This window comes from Trypanosoma rangeli (assembly GCF_003719475.1).
Source record: "Trypanosoma rangeli strain AM80 chromosome Unknown Tra_15.4_contig_00195, whole genome shotgun sequence".
NCBI classification, from domain to species: domain Eukaryota; phylum Euglenozoa; class Kinetoplastea; order Trypanosomatida; family Trypanosomatidae; genus Trypanosoma; species Trypanosoma rangeli.
The window spans coordinates 13560-37276 of NW_021705941.1; the positions used below are offsets into that span (position 1 = coordinate 13560).

General features: G+C 57.8%; 8 protein-coding genes across 8 annotated transcripts, besides 11 other annotated features; all 8 read right to left on the reverse strand.

The window, feature by feature from the left end:
• Nucleotides 1-127: 127 nt before the first annotated feature.
• Nucleotides 128-2683, reverse strand: TraAM80_05765 (uncharacterized protein; the record flags this gene model as incomplete). Its single annotated transcript, XM_029382632.1, has 1 exon — nt 128-2683. One exon carries the CDS (start codon nt 2681-2683, stop codon nt 128-130), a length of 2556 nt encoding a protein of 851 aa, XP_029237487.1.
• A 127-nt stretch (nt 2684-2810) lies between these two features.
• Nucleotides 2811-14453, reverse strand: TraAM80_05766 (uncharacterized protein; the record flags this gene model as incomplete). Its single annotated transcript, XM_029382633.1, has 1 exon — nt 2811-14453. The coding sequence occupies one exon, from the start codon at nt 14451-14453 to the stop codon at nt 2811-2813; it is 11643 nt and encodes a 3880-aa protein (XP_029237488.1).
• Nucleotides 14454-14626: 173 nt separating this feature from the next.
• Nucleotides 14627-14661: a microsatellite.
• A 307-nt stretch (nt 14662-14968) lies between these two features.
• Nucleotides 14969-14989: a microsatellite.
• A 128-nt stretch (nt 14990-15117) lies between these two features.
• Nucleotides 15118-15141: a microsatellite.
• A 95-nt stretch (nt 15142-15236) lies between these two features.
• Nucleotides 15237-15260: a microsatellite.
• Nucleotides 15260-15283: a microsatellite.
• Nucleotides 15284-15555: 272 nt separating this feature from the next.
• On the reverse strand, nt 15556-17538 carry TraAM80_05767 (putative transporter; the record flags this gene model as incomplete). The annotated part of the gene is made up of 1 exon (XM_029382634.1): nt 15556-17538. The coding sequence occupies one exon, from the start codon at nt 17536-17538 to the stop codon at nt 15556-15558; it is 1983 nt and encodes a 660-aa protein (XP_029237489.1).
• A 41-nt stretch (nt 17539-17579) lies between these two features.
• Nucleotides 17580-17613: a microsatellite.
• Nucleotides 17614-18182: 569 nt separating this feature from the next.
• On the reverse strand, nt 18183-18695 carry TraAM80_05768 (uncharacterized protein; the record flags this gene model as incomplete). Its single annotated transcript, XM_029382635.1, has 1 exon — nt 18183-18695. One exon carries the CDS (start codon nt 18693-18695, stop codon nt 18183-18185), a length of 513 nt encoding a protein of 170 aa, XP_029237490.1.
• A 97-nt stretch (nt 18696-18792) lies between these two features.
• Nucleotides 18793-19392, reverse strand: TraAM80_05769 (uncharacterized protein; the record flags this gene model as incomplete). The annotated part of the gene is made up of 1 exon (XM_029382636.1): nt 18793-19392. One exon carries the CDS (start codon nt 19390-19392, stop codon nt 18793-18795), a length of 600 nt encoding a protein of 199 aa, XP_029237491.1.
• Nucleotides 19389-19712, reverse strand: TraAM80_05770 (uncharacterized protein; the record flags this gene model as incomplete). Its single annotated transcript, XM_029382637.1, has 1 exon — nt 19389-19712. The coding sequence occupies one exon, from the start codon at nt 19710-19712 to the stop codon at nt 19389-19391; it is 324 nt and encodes a 107-aa protein (XP_029237492.1).
• Nucleotides 19713-20095: 383 nt separating this feature from the next.
• Nucleotides 20096-21121, reverse strand: TraAM80_05771 (calmodulin-like protein containing EF hand domain; the record flags this gene model as incomplete). Its single annotated transcript, XM_029382638.1, has 1 exon — nt 20096-21121. One exon carries the CDS (start codon nt 21119-21121, stop codon nt 20096-20098), a length of 1026 nt encoding a protein of 341 aa, XP_029237493.1.
• A 194-nt stretch (nt 21122-21315) lies between these two features.
• Nucleotides 21316-21344: a microsatellite.
• A 48-nt stretch (nt 21345-21392) lies between these two features.
• Nucleotides 21393-21424: a microsatellite.
• Nucleotides 21425-21895: 471 nt separating this feature from the next.
• On the reverse strand, nt 21896-22771 carry TraAM80_05772 (iron-sulfur cluster assembly protein; the record flags this gene model as incomplete). The annotated part of the gene is made up of 1 exon (XM_029382639.1): nt 21896-22771. One exon carries the CDS (start codon nt 22769-22771, stop codon nt 21896-21898), a length of 876 nt encoding a protein of 291 aa, XP_029237494.1.
• Nucleotides 22772-22810: 39 nt separating this feature from the next.
• Nucleotides 22811-22833: a microsatellite.
• A 392-nt stretch (nt 22834-23225) lies between these two features.
• Nucleotides 23226-23278: a microsatellite.
• Nucleotides 23279-23605: 327 nt separating this feature from the next.
• Nucleotides 23606-23630: a microsatellite.
• The last annotated feature ends 87 nt before the right edge of the window (nt 23631-23717 follow it).

A 23717-nucleotide genomic window follows, 5' to 3' on the forward strand; every position in this document is an offset into this window, starting at 1 on the left:
GCTTCACAGTCACCCTTCGTTTTGCATGTGTGATTTTTGTTTTGTTTTAATACTTAACAAAATAAACAACAACAACAAAATCACGTTTTTTTACCTCTTGTTCCTCTTCTTCGGGTGCCTTCGTCTTTTACTGCATCCTGCGGGCAGTGCGGCGCCAGCAGCGGCGTCGCAGCGTCGGCGAGGATGATTTGCTCCCCACCTGCACGTACTCCCACTCGTCACCGGCGATGCTGGCGGTCTTCCAGGCCGAGGACCACACCCAGCCCTGGCGCAGCTGAAACTCCGACTTGCGCGGAGCCACGCGACCGTCGCGGTACTGCCACCGCGAGCAGCCTGCCGGAAGAAAGCGGTGGCCCCAGCCAAGTATCGGCACCTTGGACTCGTACTCGTAAATCTCCACCACCTCTTGACTGACAAACGACGCCGGCGGCTGCACTGCTGTTGTTGTTGATGCGTCTTCGGGGACCGCGATCTCCAAGGCGGGAGAGCCATGCTCAGGCGCCACCTTTGCGGCGGCCGCGGGGGTTGTCGCCGCATCTCCACCGGAATTATTCTCCTCTCCAGCGCCACTACCACACACACCGGAGGACACGACGGGGACCACCTGTTGCACGAGCCGCGCCACACGCGACGTAGGCGGTGGTCGAAGCACCGCCACCCACCGTCGTCGCCGCACCCGCGCCGTTGGGGCCTGCTCCCGTGTGTATATTCCGTAGTACCTCGCGCAGAAGCGCCAGCCCTCAAAGCTAGTGTCGTACAACGCCAGCCTCCACGCGACTGCGGGCAAATTAAACGTGTGTTGGGCCTCCTCCTTCGTGCTTGGGTACCAGCGCGGGCCGTCGGTAGGAATAAAAGTGTCACCCTTCCATCGCACACCGTTGTGTTCACCCCGCTCGTACTCAAAGAGGGAAATCACCGAGCCATACTCCGCCACCGCGCCCATCGCGTGGAAGTCCCGCAGCTTGCGCATGCGACGAACCTCCGGGAGGTAGCTGTCGTCGCATAGCTGCGCCACGGCCCCGGTGACCTTCGAGACATCCGACAATAAACCTGCCACCGGGTTCGCGACGACGCCGAGCAGCCCCATGCCAACTCCACGCACAAGTCCCGTGGCGCCAGACTCCGCGGCGCCCTCCATCGGCTTTGTCAACACCCCCGTGACACCGCTGGCTATGCCTTGCAGAAGACCCGTTCGTTTGCGCTGTCGTCCGCCTGAGGCGACGCCCATGAGGTCTGCTCCCGCCTTCGCAAGGTTTGAGACGGCGCCCAGGCCCCCGCCTACAACTTCTGTCACAAGAGCCGAGGAGCCACTGGCGAAGCCCATAGCAAAAGCCTTGGGGGATGTCGAGAGGCCTGCGATAGGTTCCTGGAAAAATTTCATGGCCCCACAACCAATCCCCGACACGAGTTTGATGGGCACGCCGAGCAGCGGCAAGGACGAGGCGTATTGAAAGAGAAGTCCACGAATCTCCTCGCGAATACCGTCAAGGTAAGCCTGAGCCATCCACTTCAGCATCAGGTCTGCGCTGGAAGAGCGTTTTTGCACTGCGATACCAGGCATGGCAATCCGCACATCCTCACAGGAGCGAACCAGCATAGATACCAGTGCGGCGGTGCGAACTTGCATGTGTTCGCGTATAAAGTCATGGCCATCCACCTCCCGCTCGAACCAGAGTCGTACCACAAGGGGATTCACCACCATACGCTCCAGAATCACACGCGTGTTCATGGCACCCACGCTCAGCGGGGCCGTGTCAAACAACTCCTCCGCCGTGGGGGAGGCGTGTCGCAGTGGTGCCTCCGTGCTCAGTTGTGCCCTGAAGGCCACAAGGGCGACAAGCACATTGTCAGAGATACGCAGCGCCAGAGGAACAACGTCCAGGCGGACCTCATCCAAGTGAACAACTGCCTTGGCAGGCACGAGGGTGCGTTCCACATGTCCAGAGAAGCACGCTACCTCCGGTGAGCTGCGAATAGCGACCACCGTCACCTCAAAGATGGGTTTGGCCTCGGTTTGGTTGTCCAGCTGAAAATTTTTGACGGAGAAGTCTACTACCTCCTTCGTGCCCTGTCGGTTAAAGTGCACACGCGCGTCCACAACGGCCCCAAAAAGCAAATCTCTGTCAGCCATCACCACAGAAACCGTGAACCGGCCAAGGTTCATCACGACGTCAAGTGGAGATGGCGGTGATGGCTGGTAGGTGTGCAGTGCCCGCTCCACACCAGCTGCGGTGGACGTAATCTCCACAATCTGCTGAGCAAACGGCCCAAGGCTGAGTGTATATCCAATGCCTAGTGGGTTGGAAGCCTCCTGAGGCGCCATGGATTGTTGGAAATTGAACTCCACAAATGTTTGTGGGGTCTTTTCCGCACCCTTTTCGACCACCCCCACGATGCTCCCAGCCCCAGCCGTAGTGCCAGTAGTAGTGGAAGCAGGAGCGAAAGGTGCATCATCAACAGGTGTCGTTGCAAAACAAACGCGTGTACGACTATTGCTGTTACGCACATCCGGGATAAAAGGCTGCATACATCCTGGCCTGACCTGAGCGAGAAGACGGCATTGCGTGTTATACAGCTCCAGTGGTCTGTCTGTACGGTTAACAACAAGGTAGGGGGGCACGACCGGGTACTGCACAGTCACGTAGGTGTAGGGACCTTGCGTGTTTACAGAGACCTCCACCATGATGTCAGCACCCTCCGTGCCAGGAATGTCACATAGTCCATGAGCCACCACCAAAGTACAGTTGAGTTCCTCCAAACTTACCGGATCGCCTCGTACGGGGGCGGATGGATTTTGGAGCAGAAATGCGTCATACCCCACATCTGGCGTCATGTAAAGCGTTGAAAAAAAAGGGTGTAGCGGCATTCGCTGGTGCCAGCTGCATCATGTCTGTGTTGCATACAAACAAGGATCCCTCGCTGGCTGAGGCTGCGCCTGCCAAGGAAGGCATCGCTGATTCCCTCGCCGCAGCACTCGTACTGCCGCTACCACCAGCACCCGCAGTAGTGGGCGTAGTTGAAGTTGAGAATGCTGCCGTTGACGAGGTCTTTTCCAGCGCCTGCGCAATGTAAAGTGGTTGTGGGGTGCGGTTGATGAGGATCCATCGTGGCACAATTGTCACAAAGTGCGTGCCATACATATCCACCTCCGTCAGGTACACAAGGTGGTAGACGGTACAACTTTCCCTGCGCCCCGCGGCGGCAGACATGTCCATCAGCGTAATCAACCCGCGACCTTGCACGTGCAGGGGCACGCTACAGGCCAGCATGTGACCCGTGCGCACATTCACAAAAAATTCTTTAGCATCGCCTCCTCTCGGAGAGGCGGCATACGCACTTTGCATCAGCTTTGGCAGCACCCCATAGTTAGTTGCCACCTTCGACACCAACTCTCCCAAGCGGTTGGATTCCCCCAACTGTAATTCCAATGGAGTGAAGTTGACAATGCTGTACGGGGTACCCAGCAAAATGGTGGCGCCAACGCACTGCACCGTGATACGCATCTCTTTTGCATCCCTCGACTCCGTCGTGAGCGTTACAGGCGTCAAGCCACGTGTACAGGATACGCTGCGTCGTGTCCTGTACGTCAGGGCTGTGTCACCGGGGTCTGAGGCTTGCGATTGCTGCAGTTCGAGGTTAAGCACAATCTCGTCGATGCCCACCTCGCCAAGAACGACGTCCGCCTTCTGCGTCGACCCCACCACAGCGTAGTAGATCACCTGCTTCTTCCTCGATCCCGTCCCGCTAACGGTGAGAAACACGTCATAGGGAAGGTAATTGTAAATGCGGAGGTGGGGTTCAATAGAGATGATGAAGGTTGGGATCCCCGCGTGTGCCTCCTCCTGTTCCTCCCGCATCCGAAAGAGGAAGTGCTTATTGTTTTTTTTGCTCCCGTGACAGACGAGTGTGATGCGTGAGCCGTTCAGCAGCATACGCAGGGTGGGCACCATGTTTTCCCGTGTCGTCACGGCAGCCGTGTATTCCTCGCTGTCCGAGGTGCCCACAGGGCGCAGGTGCAGCTTCTCATCCAGTGAGAAGGTGGGTTGAAAGTACATCCGCTCCTGCGGACGCACCGCCGGCAGGCCCCGAATAACCTCCACGTGGGTGCTGTTATTGTTCTCGAAGCACATGATCACGTTGCTCGAGTGCACGGGGAAGCAGTGAAGGTGCACCGCGCGGTGCAGGTGGAAGGGCCGTTCGCCGCGGGATAGCTTCACCCGCACCTCCACCAGCATCTCATGGCCGCGCACACACAGCGGTGACTTGGTGCAGTTGACTGTCACCCCATCACCCACCCCGGCGCCACAGCGACGCACAAACACATTCCTAGAGGTGGAGGGAAACTCCAGTCGTCCTCCACGAGGCTCCACGGTTCTGTCACCAATCTCCAGCGGCTCGTTGAAGTGGTTTACCACCACGACGAAGGCGCAGATGTGGTCGTCTGCGGCCTCTAAGGAAGACTCCGCAGAGGGGGTGTTGGGTGCCTCCTGCATGGACGCCAATGCCTTGCCTGTCGGCGTCTCCGGCAGCTTTTCCCCCGTCGGCGCCTGACCGTCGGCCTGTCGGAACTTCTTGCGGAGCTGCTTCTGGAGCTCTGATGTGGGGGAAAAGTCTGCCGCGAGCTGCAAAAGAAGTTTCATGTTGCCGGGCGAGAAGACATAATCAACATGATCCAGCTTAATCTTGTACGTCGACGACGCCAGATTCCCGCTCAGATGCCCCTCGAGGCGCTCCACCAGCGGCTCCCAGACGGCCGCGTGGTGATTTAGGTTAAACATCTGCAGCTTCACATGCAGATAGAAATCCTGATCGGACGCCACAACCACCCGAAGGCCGCTCGCCGCGTGCAGCTGCAGCATGCCCCCATCGCTGCCCAGAAACAACAGGTCCACCAACTGCACCTCAAAATTCATCTCCGTTGCGGGTAAAGCATAGCGTCCGGTGCAGCAGCGGTAGCAGTATGCCCCGATGGCATCGGTAGGGGCGCCCAAGTAAGCGCAGGCGTTGCCGCAGTAACAACACTCCCCAGCGGCTGGCAAGGTCACCAAGGGGTGTAGCTTCTCATCCTCAAGCTCCACGTGTGGTGGGCGACGTTGCACCGTGGGCCCCACAATAGCAACTGTCATAACATCATTACTAAACTCCAGCAATGAACGCAGCAACGCCATGCGCAGACATAACTCCACTCCGCTTAGGCTTCCAGCAACACAGATGGTGTCAGTCCCTGCTACACTTAAAAGCAAGTTTGTTGGCAACAATATGGTCTCTTGCTCTGCTGAGGTACGGACATCCTTAAGGCGCATGCTCCCTGAACGCTGTGTTAGCACGCCATTCTCCGTTTTCTGGGAGTACATGAGTGAGGCAGCCATGTTTAGTGTGAGCGTTAGCTCCTCCACTTCCTCAGATACCAGTTGAATTGTAAGCTCCCTGCACTGCAGTGACACAATCGTACGCGCATCGTCCCCCAGCACAGCTTGCAGGGGAATAGGTGGGGGTGCAGCATGCACCACGTTCGATGGCGACAACACCTTGGAGGGAGCTAGTGGAGAAGCAATGGAACTTTTGCTCGCAGGCCCCGCGTGAAGATCAATGATTCCTTTGCTTCGGCGTTTACATGTCTTGAACCCATGTGCAGGGTGACGCTCGCAGTGTGCGCGTTTCTCCACGACACACGAGTCCGTCGTAAAAAGCGTCGCGTTAAAGCCAAAACTGACAAACGAACCCACGCTATACATGCCGGGAACAACCACGCAGCCGTTCGTGATGGTTAGCTGGCAGTAATCGTCCAAGACCATTTGGGCGCTTGGAGGAGAGGAGAGGTACAACCTATGCTGATTCAAGTCAAGCTTGTAGGAGCCCCGCGTCTTGTCTGCCGTGCTAAGAATATGGTGGCTGTCAAGTATCAGGTCCGCGTCCAGAATTTTCACGTCGGTGTTTAGCCTGCAAACAACGATGGGTGAAAGTGGCGCTCGTAGAACCTTCGTGCAGAAAGGCTCGTAGAGCATCTCCCGGGTGTCTCGCAGCGTTATCGGGTCTAGTGACACCCGCATGCAGTCCAGAGAGACGTCTGCATTCGACTCCGACAGACGCATCCCGGCCGTCGTGTTGATAATCATTGTGGATGTTGTTTGGGCTTTTCGAATCAGAAACAACTGAAGGTTTGCATGGAGGCCACTGACACCGTGGGCGCAGTGCCACAGCTCAAACATCCCCAGGGCAACGCTGGTGGTGGTGCTACCCGCAGGATTCGCGGCATACGCGAGCTCCAAATCATCCATGCCGAGGTGAAAGACGCCGTCAATGTCCGCCTCAAAGCGCTGCATATTTGCCTTGAAAGAGATCGATCCGCCAGTTTCAACGGCGGTGACTGTGGACGCCAGCGTGTCCGCCGAAATGGGGGACGCATTCGTAGCGCTGCTCAACTGCTGTGGGAACAATGGGGGAGGTATCTGCTTCTTTTTTCCCGGCATCGCCGGTGTGGCCCCACTGAGAGCGCTCGGCACGCACTCCAGATACACGCCGCCTGCCGCCTGCAACGCCAAGTTGGGCGAGTGAGACAGTCGCTCCACAGGGGAGCCGCTGGACAGGCTCGAGTACCTGATGGCAGCCATAAAGTCCATCATATGGTCCAGCTGGTCCCGCGTCACGTGCGCAGAGAGTGTCGGGAAGGTGATTACGACGCTGGTCGTCTCCGGCGCAGGAGCCGCCGAGTCTAGCGTGGCAGGGGCCGCAGCTCTAATGCCCCGTGAGACACTCGCTTCAAACGCACTCGTGTGCGTAAAAGCAGGCGTCCCAAGTACGTTAAACGACACTCGGTGAATGTTCAGGCGGAATATCTCGGCGTAGCTATTGCTCTGCGGTGCGTCGTCGTCCGAGTGGAGGCGGCAAATTTCATTCCAGATACGAAAATCACCCGGAAACAGCACCATCGTCTTGGCGGAGCTGGCCGCATCCACCAAGGTGACCGAGGGCCGCTGGAGCTGCAGATCCACTTGCGTCAGTTCCTGCCGCTCCTGCACCCTTTGCGCCGTCTTGTCGGCAATGTAGTCGTACGCCTTCTCACGGTTGGCGTCAGAGATGTGCTCCTTGACGTCTGAGAGCAGCTGCAGCAGCGCCGAGACCACCTCCGGCACCACAACTAACGCAAAGGAGGAGACCTGGCATTGCATCTGCTGCGCGTACGATGGCCCATCCCTGCCGCCCTCTTCCTCGCCGCCGTGCCCACACGCTGTGACCATCCGCTTGCCGCTGTTTCCGCCGTTGTTGTTGGTGCTGACTTTGTGCGGCATTGACGTGAATGCAAGCTCAATAACACGCGCCGAGGACGAGGACGAAGAGGACGACGGCTCCCCCGCTTCTTCCTCCTCCGCAAGGAGGGGCCGGAGCAGCACCGGGTAAAGGGTATCCGCTGATAAGAGATCCCGGACAACGATCCACCCTACGGATGCCGTAAGCCTAGTGGAGTCATCAGCGTACGCCCGCCAATCTACGGTGGTGTCCCTCACCTCAACGATGCAGACGTCGCGGCTGCCAAGAACAGCGGCCGTAGAGCAGTGGTTCAGCGAAACAAGAACTCGGCGGGCAAGAAGGACTGTGGAAAAATGCTCAGCCGTCGCCGCACCTTTGCTGGGCGTGCTGCTGCCGCTGTTGCCGCTGGGCAAGCGGAGCTCACCTGCCGTCTTGGCTTCCGTCGGAACCGCCGTGGTGGCGGTTGCCGTCACGGCCACGTCCTGCAGCGGTGGAGGAAACTGCACAGAAAGCACGACATTAAGGAGGTTTCCCAGGGCCTTTGGAATGAGCGTAAATTTCATATCTACTAGGGAGACGTGGATGGTGTTCTCCGTGCTTGATAGGCGGGCCGTGATCGCCTTGTCCCCGAGAGACTCCACCAGCTTGCGGTTGGTGAAGTGCTCCAGCATGCTGAACGCGTCCAGCGTGAGTTGCACCTCACCCGTGGAGGCCACCTCCACGGCCAGCCCACTGAGAGTAGCGGTCTGTGCGTTGATGCCGACGACGTCGTGAATCGCGAGAACGATGCCCTCTGCATGGAACTGAATGGTACGCGAGTTTGCTTCCTCCGCCTGCGTGGCCCCCCCTGGGAGTTCCACCTGCTCGCCCCGTGGCGTCGCCAGTGAAGGCGTGATCGTGTCACTGAGGGTGGGAGTAGGTGCCATGAGGTTGCGTTGCAGTACCCACAGCAGCTTCTCCAGCTCCTCGCGGTGAAACAGCACTTTGGCTTTGTCCAGGACAACATTCACCTCCTCCCGCTTGTTCTTCAGCGCGTACGACAGCTGCAGCGAGCACTTCTCAAGCATGTCGGGAATAGCAATGTCCGTCACCCTCATCGCAGCTTTACAACTCCCGTTGCGTTTGTCCAAATGCACTGTCGAGCGCATGACCCCGAGTTGGGCCTCGATGCTGCGGGACTTGTTCGCAAGCTCTTGCGCGTCCCCAGCAAGAATAATGCGGGGCTGTTGCCAGAGTAAATGAAGTGAGAAGGTACCATTCTGAACCATTTGCTTCGCTGTCTTCGCCAGCCACTCGCGCCGCTCACGCATCACGCCCAGGTTTGAAATCTTTGCAATGGGCTGGTCCGGTCGGGTGCAGTAGTCCATCAGCGGCACGAAAAGCGGCATCGAGCAGAGCGCGGTGAGCTGCCCAAGTGCGATGGTGACCTTCTGCCGCGCCGCTGCCGCGTCAAAAGTGCCGGAGAGAGACAAGATGTCATCCCCTCTGGCTGGCGCCTCAACGTCCGCGGGCCCGGGAAGAGCATAGGATGCGAGTGGGACGCTGTCAGTGGTGGACTGCAAGAACTCTTCCTCCTGGGCGCCCAAGTTGGCGGCGTCGTTCTTTCTGTAGAGAATTCGCTCCGCAGAGGCCGCGTGACTCACCACGAGGTCCTGCATCCGCACCGCAATCTTGGTTGTTTGGGCGAGTGACAGCACGTCGACAAATAAAGAGGTGATCTCCGCCTCAATGAACGTTTCGCGTGCAGTCGTCAAAAACGGCACATTCACACACCGTGTTTTTACCAAGCAGTGAAAGCGAGTCCCGGCAAAAGCGTCAGCATTGGCTGCAGCGGCATCACTTACAATGGGCGGTGGCAATGCAAACTGCGAGGAGTGGGGGGTTGCCGGAGACAATTCCTTTCCCTCCCACGTTTCTCGCATCGTTACGGGCTGCAGCGCGTTCATGACAGCCTCATTGCAGACAAAGTCATAGACCGCGAGCCACTGGTCCGACACGGCGAAGCGCTTCAGTGTGAAGTCGACCACCAAAGTTGGAACCTCAAGCAACTTTATGGGGTCCTCGGTGCCTGACACCTCGCTGCTCAGCATCTCCCACGTGGACCGCTCCGCGTTCAGTATCACGCTACTGCGCATGCCAAAGTTTTTCTGCAGGATGTTGCGGGAGGTCAAAATGTTGCGCAGCTCAATGTGGCTTTCCCCGCAGAGCAGCATCGGGGCACGGTGGGTCTCCTCAAAGATGTCGTGCAGCTCCAGACTTTTCCACCGCAGTGTCACATCATTTCCGGGGGCAAACAGGCAAAACACAAACGTGTTCCCCTCTAGACGGAACCGCACCTGGTTGCTTGGCCTATCAAGCAGATTAACGCACACTTTACTCGCTCGCCAGACAACGTGCACCTCGCGACCCGTGTCCTCCCTGGTGACATGAGTGGGGGCAACAGGCAACGGTGGAGGCAGCGTTGGAACTGCTGCTGTCGCGGCAATAAAAGTATCCGTGGGCCGCTTGGTCAGATGCGATGGCGGCACGGGAGAAGAAGAGAAGGCCACCGTCGACGATGGTGGTGACAAGCGTGCCAGGTTGCCGCTTGCGAGGCGGCAAAGCTCGACAATGTCCGTCCCCGCTATCTGCAGCGTGACATCCTCGCCGCGCAAGTCCACATAAACTGGCTCGCCAGAGAGTGGGTCAAGCGGAGCCTTGACGGACATGTCAAGCGTGGTAGTTGGCATCAGAATGTGTGGCTCCACATGCTCTCCTCCGCCGTTCGACCCTACCGCGGTTGCCGCCTCGCGCGCGGCCGCATGCAGTAGCCGAATCGCACGCAGCGAAATGTCCATTGACTGTTTGCTCTCCGCTGACAGCAGGCTGCTCTGCACGACGACGTGGTCGACACTGACATGAAAGTGCTCATCACTCGTCGCGTAGGCGTCGATGGGAAGAATAAAGTCCAGATCCCGCGTGAACACCCGCACGCTTGTCAGCAGCAGTGGTGGCTGCATAACCGGGGATGCCACGGTGACGCGGCCGTCGTACCGCGGCCGACTTCCCAGCTGGGTCACTCTGGCGAAAAGACCGGAGCTGAAGTACCGCATCACGGTCATGAGGCTGCAGGCGTCGAGAAGCACCGTACTGGAGCTGACCTCAATCTCTACAAAGCTAGAAAAGCGCAGCTCCGCCGCATTGACAAGGCGTCGCTTGCCCTTGCTGTCCGCCTGAAAGATGGGCATCACCGGGATGCTGGTGCGATAGGCAAAGTTGATGTGCTCGTGCGATTCCTGGCGAGCAAGGTGCGTGCCAGCGGCGGCGCCCTCCTGCTGCAGCACGGACGGGACTGTGGTACGCACCTGCGGGGGTTTGTACTGCACGATGGTGCGATTCGCCGCGGCAACGCGGTGTGCCTCCGAGAGGGCAAAGGAAACCTTCTTAATCCCGCCACTCACCTCCATCGTCACAGAGTTCTTTTTAAGGGAAAGCGTCACCTCCGTGAAGCAGGCATGAGCGAAAACGTAATCCTCCTCCTCCTCCTCGTCGCCTTCTCTGGCCACCCTCTCAGCCTTGCCGGCCTCTTCACACACACCACGCCTCTGTTCCACCCCCCTTCTGCGCCGGTCCATAAGCTCCACCACTGCTTCTCCGACAATGTGCAGGGAGATGTGTGCCACCTGCGCGTCCCGCGTGCCGTGCAGCTCCTCCAAGAAGTTATTCTTCTGACCCTGCTCGCCCGCGCAGCGGGTGGCGGTCGTCGTCAGCGGCAGTCTGGTACCCCCGATGTCTCGCAGTGCGTGGGTGGAGGAGGTGGTGTTCTCCTCCGCCGGTAGAACACTTGGGGCCGTGGCGACGAGATTGACGATGTCCATCAGCGTCTCAAGAAGTTGAATGCAGGGGGTGCCAAAGCAAAATCGAAGTGAAGGCTCCAGCTCCACATTGACACGTACAGGGGCATCGGGTGCCGTCTCCAGGTCGCAGCGGATCATGGTGCCGCTAATAATAAGTTGATCTGGGTTCTTTGCATCCCGGCAATACGGGTGCTCAAGAAGCATGTTGACGCGCTTCTGCACCGTACGCATGTGCAGCGTCACCTTGGCCGTACTGAAGGCCATTGTGAAACGGGGTGTCGTCATTGGCCGCTGCGTCGCTGCATCGTCTTCGTAGATAAGAATCCCGAGTTCCTTGATCCACAAGTGCAGGCGCACGTAGGGGAGGTCATCCGTTGATTTTTTCAACGGCAACAAAGGAAGCGAGGTGTCGTCGGTCTCCGGTTCTCCACCCATGCGGGGGCGCAGCAGCGTGTTGGAGGCGTGGGAGAGGAAGTACGGCGCGTCCATCCCACCGAGCGTGAACTGCGAGGCCGTATCTCCTACCGACGATGTCGTCTCCAGCAAAAGCGGAAGCTGCTCATTTGAGTACGGCGCATCACCCGCTTGAGGATACAGCATCCAACTCTCCACCATGCTGAACAAAACTTGGGCCTGGCTAACGGAGCAGGCCATGCAGAGTGCCGGCACCTCCATGCGCACAATAAATCGTTCCCGGCTCTCCGTGGCGTCGTCAATGAGTTGCAGGACATTGGCAGTGAAGGCGACCTCTGGCACAAGCATGAAGCCTGTTCCAGGCCACTCCAACGTCCTCCCAATCGGGGCAAGCTCCACGTAGAAGTCTGAAAAGGTGGCGCTACTGGAGTAGTACATCAGTTCCTCGTTTGCGTCGTCAAGTGTTGTGGTCGACAAGCGGTGCTGCTTCTCCGCCTCGGTGAAGGGTTGGGATTCAAACTTGACGTGCCCCAGTGACACCGCCAGTGCCGGCTCCTCCAAGGAGCCTCGTAGAGTCTTTGGCACAATAATGTACGGCGCCGCCGCGTCCACGCTAATGCTGAAGCTCTTCGAGCGAGCCATGGCATCACGCAGCTCGGAGGAGGCTGTTTGTCCCACTGTAGCGGCGAGGGACTTGGTGCTCTGGAGCAGGGCTGCAAGATCCAGGCCCCGAGGAAATTGAAAAAAGCGAGTAATGTTGTCAATGATCGATGGGTCCGCCACAATGCGCAGCGGCAGCAGACGAAGATCCAACGCGAAGTCCACATGTGTGTCTTTCGGCGGCTCTTCCTGTTGGGCATCCACAGGGTTAAATGCGACGCTGCACTCCAGCAATGGAGTCCCCTGCGGTTTCAGCAAGTACGTTGCCGGTGATGACTGCAGCCCGGGTTCAGCCTCCGCCTTCTCTTCCTCTCCCGGAGCTGCAGGACTAGGCGAGAGAGGAACACCCTCCACGAGTGCTGGAAGCTTTGCCAGGAAGGCGGTATTCTGCGCCGGGTTTGACAGACTCAAGTTCTCTGTGATAAAGCGAAGCTGCACGGAATTGGCCGCGTTGAATTTCTTGAGTTGCGTCCTCATACAGCGCAGTCCCAGTGTCACACTCCCCACCTTCTCCAGGCCCAGCTGCAGATCAAACCTGGGAAGCTCAAACTGGGCGTCAAGCCAGCAGTACGACTTGGGCAGCGCTGACGCATCCACCGCAGTGGCCTCTGCCTCCTCCGTGTCATTCAAGCCAATGCCGTAGGAGCGCTCAAGTTCCTCAAAGGCAAGCTCCTCCTCCTCTATGTCCTGCAGCTTCTTTGGCCCCCGGCGCAGCCACGCAAACCACCCCGTGTTTTGCTTGGCAAAGTTTGACTGTGCCTCTAATTTTTTGGCCTCGTGGTCCTTCCGCTTCATCTGAATGGCGTTGGCAATCCGCGCGTAGACGTATTTGCGCCCCGCGATCATGTCTGGGACAGTCATAAAACGTGTAATGAATCGATAGGCCCGCTGCTTGTCGGCCGACATCTCCGCCTTGCGCACGACATCGCGGTAGAGGACGTGGTAGTCGACGACGCAGACCTCCGAGATGCGCTGGAGCAACCGTTCCCGACGCGGTGCCCCCGTAATGGCCCGCACCGCACGAATAGCGTAGCGCCACCACACGGCGGCGTTGCGTGAGACGGGCACGGAAGGCCGGCGTGGAAACAGCTCCACCACCCCTGTCCAGTTGCTCAGCAGCGAGACAGTGCGCATAAGGGACACGTACTGCGCGCGGTTAAACTTCGCGGTGACAGACTCGAAATTAAGGCGCGCCATCACGTACGGATCGTGTAGGTGGTGTTTTATGAACTGCTTGAAGACCAAATCTACATCCACCTGGCCCACGACAGGGCCGACGACGGTAGACATCTCTACGTCTCCCGCCTCCACCCGCCCTCGCATCGCTGTGTGCCACACAGACAGGTCCGCCATGTTGGAGATGAAGTAGTCCCGCGGCGCCAAGTCATAGCGAAGCGGGTCGTCGCAGTAAAACTGCATCCCGGTGAACTCCAGTCGCTTATGCGTGCGTGTGAGACCCGAGGGATCGACAAACTTCGCCTCCCCGGTGGTGCTGTCGACGGTGAGCAGCTGCACCCCACCAAGGACAACGCCCATGACAGACCGCGTCGACTCGTCCTCGTAGCGCACGTGCACGCTCCGAACCTTCACGACAATGTTGTTGAGGATAAGTTCGCCGAGGCGTGAGAAGTAACCGCCCTTCTCCTCCGTCGCGGTGGGCGTGGCGAGAGAAGCCAACTGCCCACCACCTCCGTCCCCGCTGTCTGCAGCAGCCAACCCAGTGATGTGGTTACTGCTACTACCAGCCATAATCCCTGCACCGCCAGAAAAAGGCGCGGCGGCGGCGGCGCCTTCTCTCGCCGCTGCATCCCGTAGACGTCTGCGCTCTGCCTCAAACTGTTCCAGCTCGCGTGCTTTGTGGGCCGCCTGGGCGTCCAGCTTGGCCACCTTGCTCAGGAGTGCATCACGGCTTCCCGTGTCTCCACGGACACAAATGAACAGCTCGTCCACCTCCACCACCACCGGCTTTGAGCGCAGCTGCGTGAAGGGGACCACAATGTTCACCTTCTTGCACACACCCCGCTGAAGCGCCAGTGGCAGGCGGCCACCCGCCGCCGTCGTTGACGTGGGAGAAGTGGGGGAGGAGGAAGCTGACGATGAGGCCGTAGCAGCGGTGGCGACATCACTGCCGTTATCCCCCTGCAGCAGTGCGTCGAGAAGACTTGGTCTCAGGATAAGGTCGTGCAGCGACGCCCTGCCAGCCCAGAGGTCCACGTGAAGCTGCTTTGCGTCAAAGTTTTCCGCGTACCGGGAGAAGTATGGCACAAGAATGGTGCTCAGGTACTTCTCAAGCATCTCGTCGTCAGGCACAAAGGGTGTTCACGTCTACGCTTTTGGGCTATTCACCCCAGTCAATTTTGTTAAAGTCGCTCTGCGGTTGATTCACGCTTGTCCGTGCACCGCAATCCCGCAGTTGCCTCTTTTGTTGTCACCGCCTGTGTGCGCGTGGCACCCTTTTGTCAGGTGCCTTTTTTTTTGTTTGTTTTTCTTCTATTTGTTTGTTCACTTGGTTCACCTTCCTCCGTTGCCACCACACGCAGAGCTATTCACACTGCCTAGTCGCGCTAAACGGCTGCGTCAGACGGAGTGTTAACCGCAATATGCAGCAAAACAAATACGCTGCAATCACGCACACTCACAGCTTTATGTCTTCTTGTATGTGTGCGCGTGTGTGCGGGTCTTGCCCTCGCTCTAGGTCTGGCAAGCAACCACTATACAGATGTATATAGATCAATGTATATATGCAAACCGGGAAAACAGCCGACAGACTCGCAGTGCTTGGCGTTTCCCCCTGAGTTTTCGTCCTACTTTTGTTGTTGTTGTTGCTGTTGGGTGGTTTATGGTGTAAAACAAAAAAAAAATAATAATATCCACCCCCTACTTTCCTTGCGAGCGCAGGATGTTATACGCATGACATGACATGGCAGGGTTAGGGCAGGGCAACGTGGCAAGCCGGGGAAGAGAGAGTGAGAGAGTGAGAGAGCAAAAAACAACAAAAGAACAAAAAGACGGAAATAAAGAGACAACGCTCAAAGACAAAAGCAAAAAAAAAACACTAATTCAGCACGCAAGCCCGTTTATATTTATATATATATATATATACACACGTATACACACACACACACCGCTCACGCGTCTCGCTCTGGCCACTTTCACACTCGCTTCTGTTTCCATCTCCTTTGTTCTCTCCTTCTTCCGTCTCTCCTCCATCTTCGTTCTTTCTTTTGCAAATCATTACCTGATTCTCCGTCCCGCTTTCTTTTCTCACTCTTTTTTTAATTGCTTTTTCTTCCTCCTGACTTGCTCTCCACTCACCTCACTGCTGCCCTGCCGCCGCCACCGCTGCTGCTTCTACTTTCACGCACGCAGCCTGCAACTTTTCCCCGTGCAGCGGCCGCTACGTGGCGACCCAAAGGGCGAGGGTGCACCACAGCATAAACGTCAGAGCACAGGTTATGTACTGAAAGAAGAGCATCTTTGACCATGCCCCCGGCATGTACTGCCGCGCGTTGAACAAAATCGTGGCGTTAAGCGCCGACGGAGCCGCCAACTCGCCGAGGAGGACAAGTAGCAGGACATTGTTCCTCCGCTGCTCCCCAAAGAGCGAGGGAAACGCCTTTTGCGTCAGCAGCACCATGGCGAACCCCACCGCAGGCACCACCAGCAGCCGAATGAAGGTGATGCCAAAAACGAAACCTTTCCGGACACCATGCAACGCACAGGCACGCCGCAGAGACCGCAGCACCCCGCTACTTGGGACGGAAGCGGTCGCCGCCGCGGGGCCCTCGTACGCGGTTGCCATAGGCACTGCCACCGGCTCGTACTGCTGAAGAGTCTTCAGCGCAAACGAGGCGTGCTCGTCAAACTCAATTGCCTCGTGTAACTCGTTGTACGCCGCCGCGTACGTTGGGTCTACGGACACGTCAGCTAGCGGGAATGCGGTGTTTTGCTCCGCCTCGCGAAGCCGCACCTCCGGTGCGGCGGTCATTGTGTGCGAGGTCCCCGCCAGGTTGGTGCCCAGCAGCAGCAACGAGGAGGGGATCGAGCCCTGCGCCACAAGACCGATAGAGTCCATGACCATCGAGAGCGGCCCCTCGAAGAACAACCATCGTAGCGGCGGGGTCACCGCAACGATAAACCCCGCCACGACGGAGGTGAAGGCGAGCGTTTGCAGAAGCCGCAGACTGACTTTTTTACAACTACGGCCGAAATCCACAAGGGCATTGCCCTTTTGCCGCTCCGTCTCGACCTCGTCCTTAAAGTCACTCAAATATACCACGCGCACAAAGTCACGCTCCCTCCAGTTATAGCGGAAGGTCTCGCATGTGGCGGGTGTGGCGGCAAGAAACCAACGTCCTGGACGGGGCGGCACATCTGCCTGCTCCCCAGAGCGGCGTGCGGCCACGACGGTCAACACTGCAGCCTCGTCGTCGACTCCATCTTCGTAGGCGACGTTGTTTCTTGCGGCGGATTCCGCAGCCGTTGACGGCTGCAGTGCACCGGGCCAGTCGCTGCTAGGCAAGGGAGCCACTGTCATCACACCCGGGAAGACCAAAAGCGAGAGCGTCTCGTGCACCTCCGTTTGCGTGGCAGCATCGCAGCAGTGCTGCAGTTTCTTATGCAGCTCCAGTAGCTCCCGTATCATCCGCCGCTTACCCGTTTCCTTTTTTCCACGATCGACAAACGCCGGCCCCAGACCCCAAACAGAGATGCTGACAACCAAACTGTAGATGAAGATGTAAGAGGTGCCCAGTGCAAGGTCAATCCACGCCAGTGACTCGGCCATTGTCTGTAGCAGAGAGAGAGGCAGGGTCACACTGTTCTGCAATCCGCACGCAATCAGCGCGGCGTAGTGGTAGAAGGGTTGCTCCTCATACTCCACGCCGGGGGGTTCAAGCAGCGGCAGCAGCTCCTCTGGCTCTACTTTTTGCGTCTCCAGTGTCCCACTCACCAGGACGCACACCACTGGCCTCAGTGGCGTTTGATGGCCTCTGTTGCTCCCGTGTCGCGCCCCCAGGTGGACGTTGTTTCCCTCAGCGTCGCGGTAGGTGAGTAGGTAGCGCAGCGAGTGCTGCAGCTCCTTTGGGATGCCGGTGCGGCTCACGCGAAACATCAGCTTCGATGCCACCAACCCACAAAGCAGCCCTGTCCCAATGGCTGTGAGCGAGAAAAGAAAGAGAACAGAGCAGCGGATGAGCACCTCCACGTTCACGGCGGAGGCAGTATTGTGAAACGTGAGGCACGGCAGCAAAATGTTGGCAATCACAAATGTAAAGTCGCGTATCGTAACGGACGCGTTCGGAATCTGTCGGCTTGTGGCCGCCCCAATGCAGACGGCAACGATGACCTTCGCCACTGCCAACACCGTCACTTCAAACATTGTGCCCGCCCGCCTTCCGGCCAAAAGGCTTCAACTAAGCAGTGGTGCGTGCGTGCGTGTGTGCGTTGGTTCGTGGGGTGGTTGTGGCGCGTCCCTCCGCCGTTCAGCCACCCACACAGACCACAGAAAACCAGACAGTGCGGCAGTATGAGAGGGAGAATGGAGTCCTTCTCAGTCGACCTCCCCAGCCTATTACTTTGTTTATTTTGTTTTGGTTATCAGTTTTTTCTTACTCTCTCTCTCTCTCCCCACCCCTCCAGTGTCAGGTTTTGTGTTGTTGTTTTTTTGCTTCTTGCTTCTGAGTGTCCGCTGATGCAGAAGCTCCAGCTTCTCTTCTTCTCTACACACAGACAAATGCAGGAAGCAAAATAGTGCGGACAACAACCGACATGACACACAACACACAGGAAGAGAAAGAACGCAGCCACGTCCGGGCCCCTTCACCGCCCCTGCCCTGCGGCGTGTCTCTTCCTTGCCAGTTCGCACTCCATCCTCATCATCCTTTATTCATCCCACGCAAATCCGCACGTTGGGAGGGGGTGAGCCACGCCCCCCAGCCGCCACGCTTGGCGCGGCTGTCAGCCGCTGCCGCCGCCAGGTCTCGCAACTGCGGGTGACCTGCCGGCAGATACGCCGCGACTGGGTTACACGGTGCTGGGGTGCAGCACGCGGAAGTTCTTGTCCGACACCCCCCTGGTGAGCTCAAATGGCGCACGCCACGTGCCGTAGTGCACAAGTTTAGTGCGCAGCAGGTCCTTGAACTCTTCCACGTTTGTGACACTCCCAAAGTTTGCCTTGCCGCGGGCTGCGTAATCCTGAAACGTCATAAGCAGCGTCTGCGGCGAGATGGCGCAGTGCACAAGGAGCACCGTGCGCCCCGCAAAGGCCATGCGCCAGTTCTGCACCATGTTGTACAAAGAAACCCCGTCTTTGTTTGGAAGCGACGCAACGGCGCAGCTGGCGCCGGTCAGACTATTGCGCACGCTGTTGATGAACTCGAGGCGGCCGTACTGTGTGCTCACCCGCCCCGCCCCGTCGCTGACGTCCAGCATGGCAAGATCGTAGCGTCGCCCCACCTCCGGCACCGCGGTGCAGCAGAGAAACTCGACGGGGTCTGCAATGCACAGGCGAAGATTGCTGGACTCCTGAAAGCCCATAAAACGACGGCAGATGCGTGCTAGGGTGCCGTCACGCTCCACAACGTCCACGTAACAGTTAGGAAAAGAGGTGCTCAGCCACCTGGGAATTTCCCCGCTATGCAGCCCCACACACAAGCGCCGACACATGTGCCTTTTTCACGGTCGTGAAACGCAGTGGAAAGGAGGTCTGTGCAACGTCACGCAGAATATGCACAGGCCCCAGCGCTAGCATCATCTTCCGCGCGCACTCACTCTCCATGTGCCCGGCGTACGGTACACAGTTGTTCAACGAGGTAACCGCCCTGCACTTTACCATGCCATGAATAACGGACGCCCCGCGTGCTGGCATGCAAGAAAAATACGACAACGCCTCCTCTTCTACCGCCGCATCCTTCGCTAACAATGTGTGCGCCGTCCCCGGAGCAGTCTGACTCCCCACGGTGCCTACTGGCCCCGCCGCTGCTGCGGACGCTGATGCGCTTGTTGCTGCGGCATTTCCTGTTGCAGATGTCACGGGGAGCGTGTGGCTCGCGCGTGTACTGCCCTGAATGTAATGCACGCTGCGGTACACAACATCATCCCCAACCTGCGCGTCGTACTCTGGCAGCTGCACGCCTGCCACGCTGAGGTCCTCCCCGCGTGTACCGCAAACCTCGCTGTCCTTGCTGTACACAAGCATGGGCCGCCGCAACGCCTCCTCCACGTTCTTCGTCATTGTCTCCGCAAGGTGGCGCCGGTGGGGACGCCGTTCCAGGCGTTCCCTCCATTGTCAACGACCCAGAAGACGTTGTGGGCGTCACTCAGCTGCATACGCAACTGTGGTAGCCGCCAGACCGCGTTTTGCTGCCGGTTGGGCTCCACGTAGTACACCATCATCTTCCACCCAACCAGGGCCAGCAACACCCCGGTTGACAGCACGACGTAAGGCGAGGCCAACCCCTTATCTAGCTCGCGAAAGAAAAACTCCGTCGCCTTGTTAATGTACTGCCGTCGAGGCCGCTGTCCCACCGTGTAGGATGAAATCCGTTGGGACATGCCTCGCTGTACCAAAGGTGTAGAGGGAAAGTAGATACATATATGTGTGTAACGTGCACTTCGGTGCGGAAAACATTAAATTTCTCTTGTTTTTTGTTTTTGTTATTCTTTGCCTAGCAAGAAACAAAACAAAAAAGCCTCAATGTATCCTCTTCACACACCACGTCTGCAAGAAAAGAAAGCGTGCATACCACACACATCCCTTCCTACGTGGCAAATGAGTGTACAACCAAATAACGCTGCCGCTTCCCGCGCGCTTTCTGCCTGAGACACAGAGAGTGAGAAGTTTGCGCGCCATAGATGCATGATATAACGCACCGTATCAGCACAATGGGACAGAGTACACGCGTCTGCGTTGATGGGTGTCCTCCGCCGCAGAGCCCCTACCTTTTACTCCTCGTCCGTTTTTGTTTTTGTTTTCCCCATGCGTCTCGCAGGGCGTTTAGCCTCACCGCGTCCGCCGCCAGTCGCGCCTCCTCGTGTGTTAGTATCGCTCGTGACCGATTGTACGCCTCCGCTGAAAAACGGCAAACCTCCACCGAGGTCATGTTCGGCTGTGATGCATGTTCACAGTTCTTCCCTTGCCGGTCTTGCCTCGAGACGAGGGCAACGGCGTCAAACAATGTGTCCACCACCGTCGGGTGTGAGACGGCAAAACTCACCCACTCCTTGTAGGACACGCGTCCATCCCCGTCCTGGTCAGCCAGTGCGAGGAGCGCCTTTGCGGAGTAGTTCACAAACACGCTGCGCTGCGCATCCACCGCACGCTTTAGATCCACAAAGAGCAAGTACCCCTTCTCCTGGGCGTCGAGGATGTTAAAAACGCTGCGGAGTCTGTCGCCGCACCACGGCGTACTCGTCGCTAAGTAGTCAGAGCGGTCCGTACGTTCAGGGCCCGTGGTAAACACGGAGCAGCGCGAGCGGCTGGTGTCCATCTCGTCGGTCGTGCCACCCGCGCCTGTGCAGTTTGGCACCCTGTCGTCCCTCTCGTCCAGCGCGGCAAACACGGGCGATGTGCACGCAGGTAGTGGGGCAGGGCACGCCATGGTTGCGGCGGGTGGCGGGAGAACCTCACCGCCGCCACACACAATCCTCCACTGCCTCATGCGAGGTCGTTGCTGCGGCCCGTCATGCATCTGGGGGCCCCTCTCACGTTTCACGAAGGCGTAGAGCTGGCAGTCAGTGGACAGCTGCGCGGCGCTGTAAAGCTCCACCCACGCAAAGGCATACTCGTCAAAGAGCACCAGCGCATCCAGCTCGAAGGATGGCAACGGCTGCAGGGTGGCTGCCGCAAAGTACACCTCCGCCGCACTGGCCACCTCCCGCAGCGTCGGGTGCGAGGCGAACCGCAGGCGAATGTTGCGGTTGCCGCCCCGCACATTTGCCGCAACACGGATAAAAAACACCATCGGTGGGGTCTCCTAGTTGCACGCAAGCAGCTAAAGTGAGAGCCCCGCTTGCCCCCACCCCCGCAGGGATATTGCTGCCACAGGCAAAACCCAAACCAATCAAAAAAGCGAGAACACAAGCAATAAAAATACTTAAAGACGGGGAGGTTAAGCAGTGAAAGGAGATGCAAAACGATTTCCCACCCGCCCCTCTCCACACAATCACACACGCAGACGCACACACTAAGCAACACAAAATTTTAAAAAAACACTAGAGCGACTGCAACTAGAAATATATATATGTATACATATTATACATAAATACCCTTAGTTGTTTATCTGGTTGTGTGCCCAAGGAGTCGCAGCGTCTATGGCATACGCGCCTTATTTGCGTGCACACGCGTGAATACCTGGGGACAAGGGAGGGGGGGGGTTAAAGACAGCGAATGTGTGGGGAGCGCGCTGGGCGGTGATGCGAATCGATGGACATTCTCGGCAGCAGTGGGCATACAGTGGGGCGTGCAACACGCAACTGCGGCCCCACCCACCGCGGCTAACGACGCTGCCGCGCAATTGGGCAGGTTTACGCCGCCGCCACGCCTCACTGCTACCACACACGTAAAAACTACGTTACTGCCTCCTCGTGCAGGCACAGCAATGCAGTAGCAGCGTGGATGAGGCTTCCTCCACCCGCTGCATTCGAGCAGAGGAGGAGAAAAAGGGATGCAAACAACATCCCCACAACCGTCTCTTCCTTTTAACTCCTCTTCGCTTCTTTAAAAAATGTTCTTCCTCTTAGCTTGTTTCCTGCTCAGCAACGTCAAACGGCATGAAACTATCCTCACAGCCGCACGAGTACTTCTGGTTTGGGTTGCGGAAGGTAAACTTCTCCTCCACGTTCCGCACGACGTAATCCATCTCCGTCCCGATGACGTAGAAAAGAGCGTTGCCGTCGACCACTACCTTCACACCGTCCTGCTCCACCACCACATCCCCCTTCCGCGCCCCGTTTGCGCCGGAGTTCTCACCCACCACACCACTGCTCCTCTGTGTGTCTGACTGCTTTGCCAACGCCGGTTCCTCCTCCTCTGGGTAGCAGTAGTTAACTGTGTAGCTATACCCACTGCAACCACGGCGTCGCACACCGATACGAATCCCATTGGGGGCTGGCTGCATCTTCGCCTGCTTCAGCAGATACTTGACACGACGGAGTGCCTGCGGGGTGAGTGTGAAGGCCGCCTTGTGCTTAAAGAGCAGCTGCCGCCGCTGCAGCGGGGAGAGCAGACGGCTGGACACCGCTCCTGCGTCCTCCGCACACGACGAAAAAGAACGTGCAAAATTTTCCCGTCGCACCGGCGCCTCGTCCCGAGCCCCAGCTGCAGAAGCAGTAAGTGAGGCAGTGGCGGCGGCGGCGGCGAGATTTGTTGCCACCTGTTTGTTGCCACCGCTCTGCCTTGCCGGTAGTTCCGCCTTGCCGCTACCCCTGTGAGTAGACTTGTATAGCAACGATACATGCGTCTTTGAGTCATGCCCGTTACCCGCCGTATGTTCCGCCGCTGCTGGAAAGTGGGAGGAAGCGTCGGTTGATGTGTAGAAACGGTGCCCCATTGCACCGCAACACGAGGCCGTCATAAGTGACAAAAACGACGACGTTGTTGAAACGCCACCCATACGCGTCCCTCGACGCATTGACGCACAAGCACCACCTCAATTATTATTATTATTTTTTTATTTACCTCCTTGTGGTTATGTTGGCTTCACCCGCCTGCTACACTACAGCCCTCGCTTCTCTCTCCAACTTCCTCGCTTACTGTCTTGGCGACTCGTGAGGCGCCGCAGTCACCCGCTCTAATCATACACACAAGCAAAGCAAAAAAAGGAAGTGAGAGGAAACGGCAAGAAAGTTCAAAAGTGGAAAGGCACTGCAATCAAATACGCACTGTTTTTCCCAGCCATATAAAATATAAAAGCAACAACAAAACAGGCATCCACCTCGCCCATCAAATCCCTTGATACGCCCCCTCCCCCCAGCGACATACCGGTAGAAGTAAAACTATAATGAGTATAAACACTTCTCTGTCCCCTACAGTGTAAAAATATCGCTACTTGATTCTCCTCTTCCTAGACAAACACACTCACAGACTCACATACGCACATATATACACATATATATACACATTTCCTAGTTATTGTTTATTTGCGGGTCTCTGCTATTATGACCTCCGCGAGGCAGCTGCGAGCATTACTGGGTGCGCTGACGGCGTACCGCCCACGCATTTCCGCGGCGCCCGCTTGCCTCTCTCCCCGCATACACCACTTTGGCACACGCGCAGGTCTCACGCGGCCGACCCCACCGGGGAAACGGCCTCGTCGCCGTTGTTCTTTTCCTTCTCCGTGCGATGGTTGCCGGTCGAGCTGGTGTCCATGACCTTCTGCCCCTCGCGCAGGTGACGCCAGTTCCGACTTTCCACATACCAGAGCGCCAGGTTGTACGTCGTGACCGCAAGCAGCACGCACAGCAGCAGCAGCACGATCACCGCGTGTGCCCGCACCCAGCCGTCGCCCGGCAAGAGATAGCCCGCCGCGTTGGTGAGGCACAGCGCGCCAAGCAGTGCAA